This window comes from Cariama cristata, unplaced genomic scaffold (genome assembly GCF_000690535.1).
Source record: "Cariama cristata isolate BGI_N322 unplaced genomic scaffold, ASM69053v1 scaffold6666, whole genome shotgun sequence".
Lineage (NCBI taxonomy): Eukaryota > Metazoa > Chordata > Aves > Cariamiformes > Cariamidae > Cariama > Cariama cristata.
This window is the reverse complement of record NW_009622609.1, coordinates 2,168-2,593: the sequence shown is the minus strand read 5'-3', so window position 1 is coordinate 2,593 and position 426 is coordinate 2,168. Positions and strand designations below refer to the sequence as shown.

General features: G+C 62.4%; 1 protein-coding gene across 1 annotated transcript in view; it reads left to right on the top strand.

The window, feature by feature from the left end:
* LOC104163387 (heat shock factor protein 1-like) overlaps positions 1-423 on the top strand; it is a gene marked incomplete at both ends in the record, with an annotated part of 65,250 nt that extends 64,827 nt beyond the window's left edge. The window contains 1 exon segment of the mRNA XM_009702388.1: positions 387-423. Within this exon segment, the coding sequence (XP_009700690.1) occupies positions 387-423 (37 nt within the window).
* Positions 424-426: the final 3 nt, after the last annotated feature.

Sequence of the window (426 nt, the reverse complement as noted above, 5' to 3'; positions counted from 1 at the left end):
CCCTGCCAGCCCACGGTGGTTGATGGTTACCGGGGCCCTAACCGCAGAGCCGAAACGGCTTGCAGAAATCCTGGGGTTCGTAGGAAATTCCCTGTGTCTCGTTCATCTGGGTTGCTCTCCCTCGGACCTCCCGGGAGGAGGGGTCCCAGCAGGGTCTCCAGGCTCAGGCCGGAGAAGTAGGGGCAGAGAGGGAGCGAGCATCGCTGCAGCGTCACACCAGCGGACCTGGGCTGGCATCTGCGCGGAGCCAGAGACCCCAGCCCTGCTCTCCTGCTCGGGTTGTCGAGGGTTTGCGGTCCTTGGGTGGATAAAGCCCCCTTAGCAGCCCAGAACCCGGGAGAGGCTTCTCGGCGTTGATGGCCTGCGCTCCTCTTTCTTTTGCACAGGAATGAACTCAACGACCACCTGGACACCATCGATTCCAAC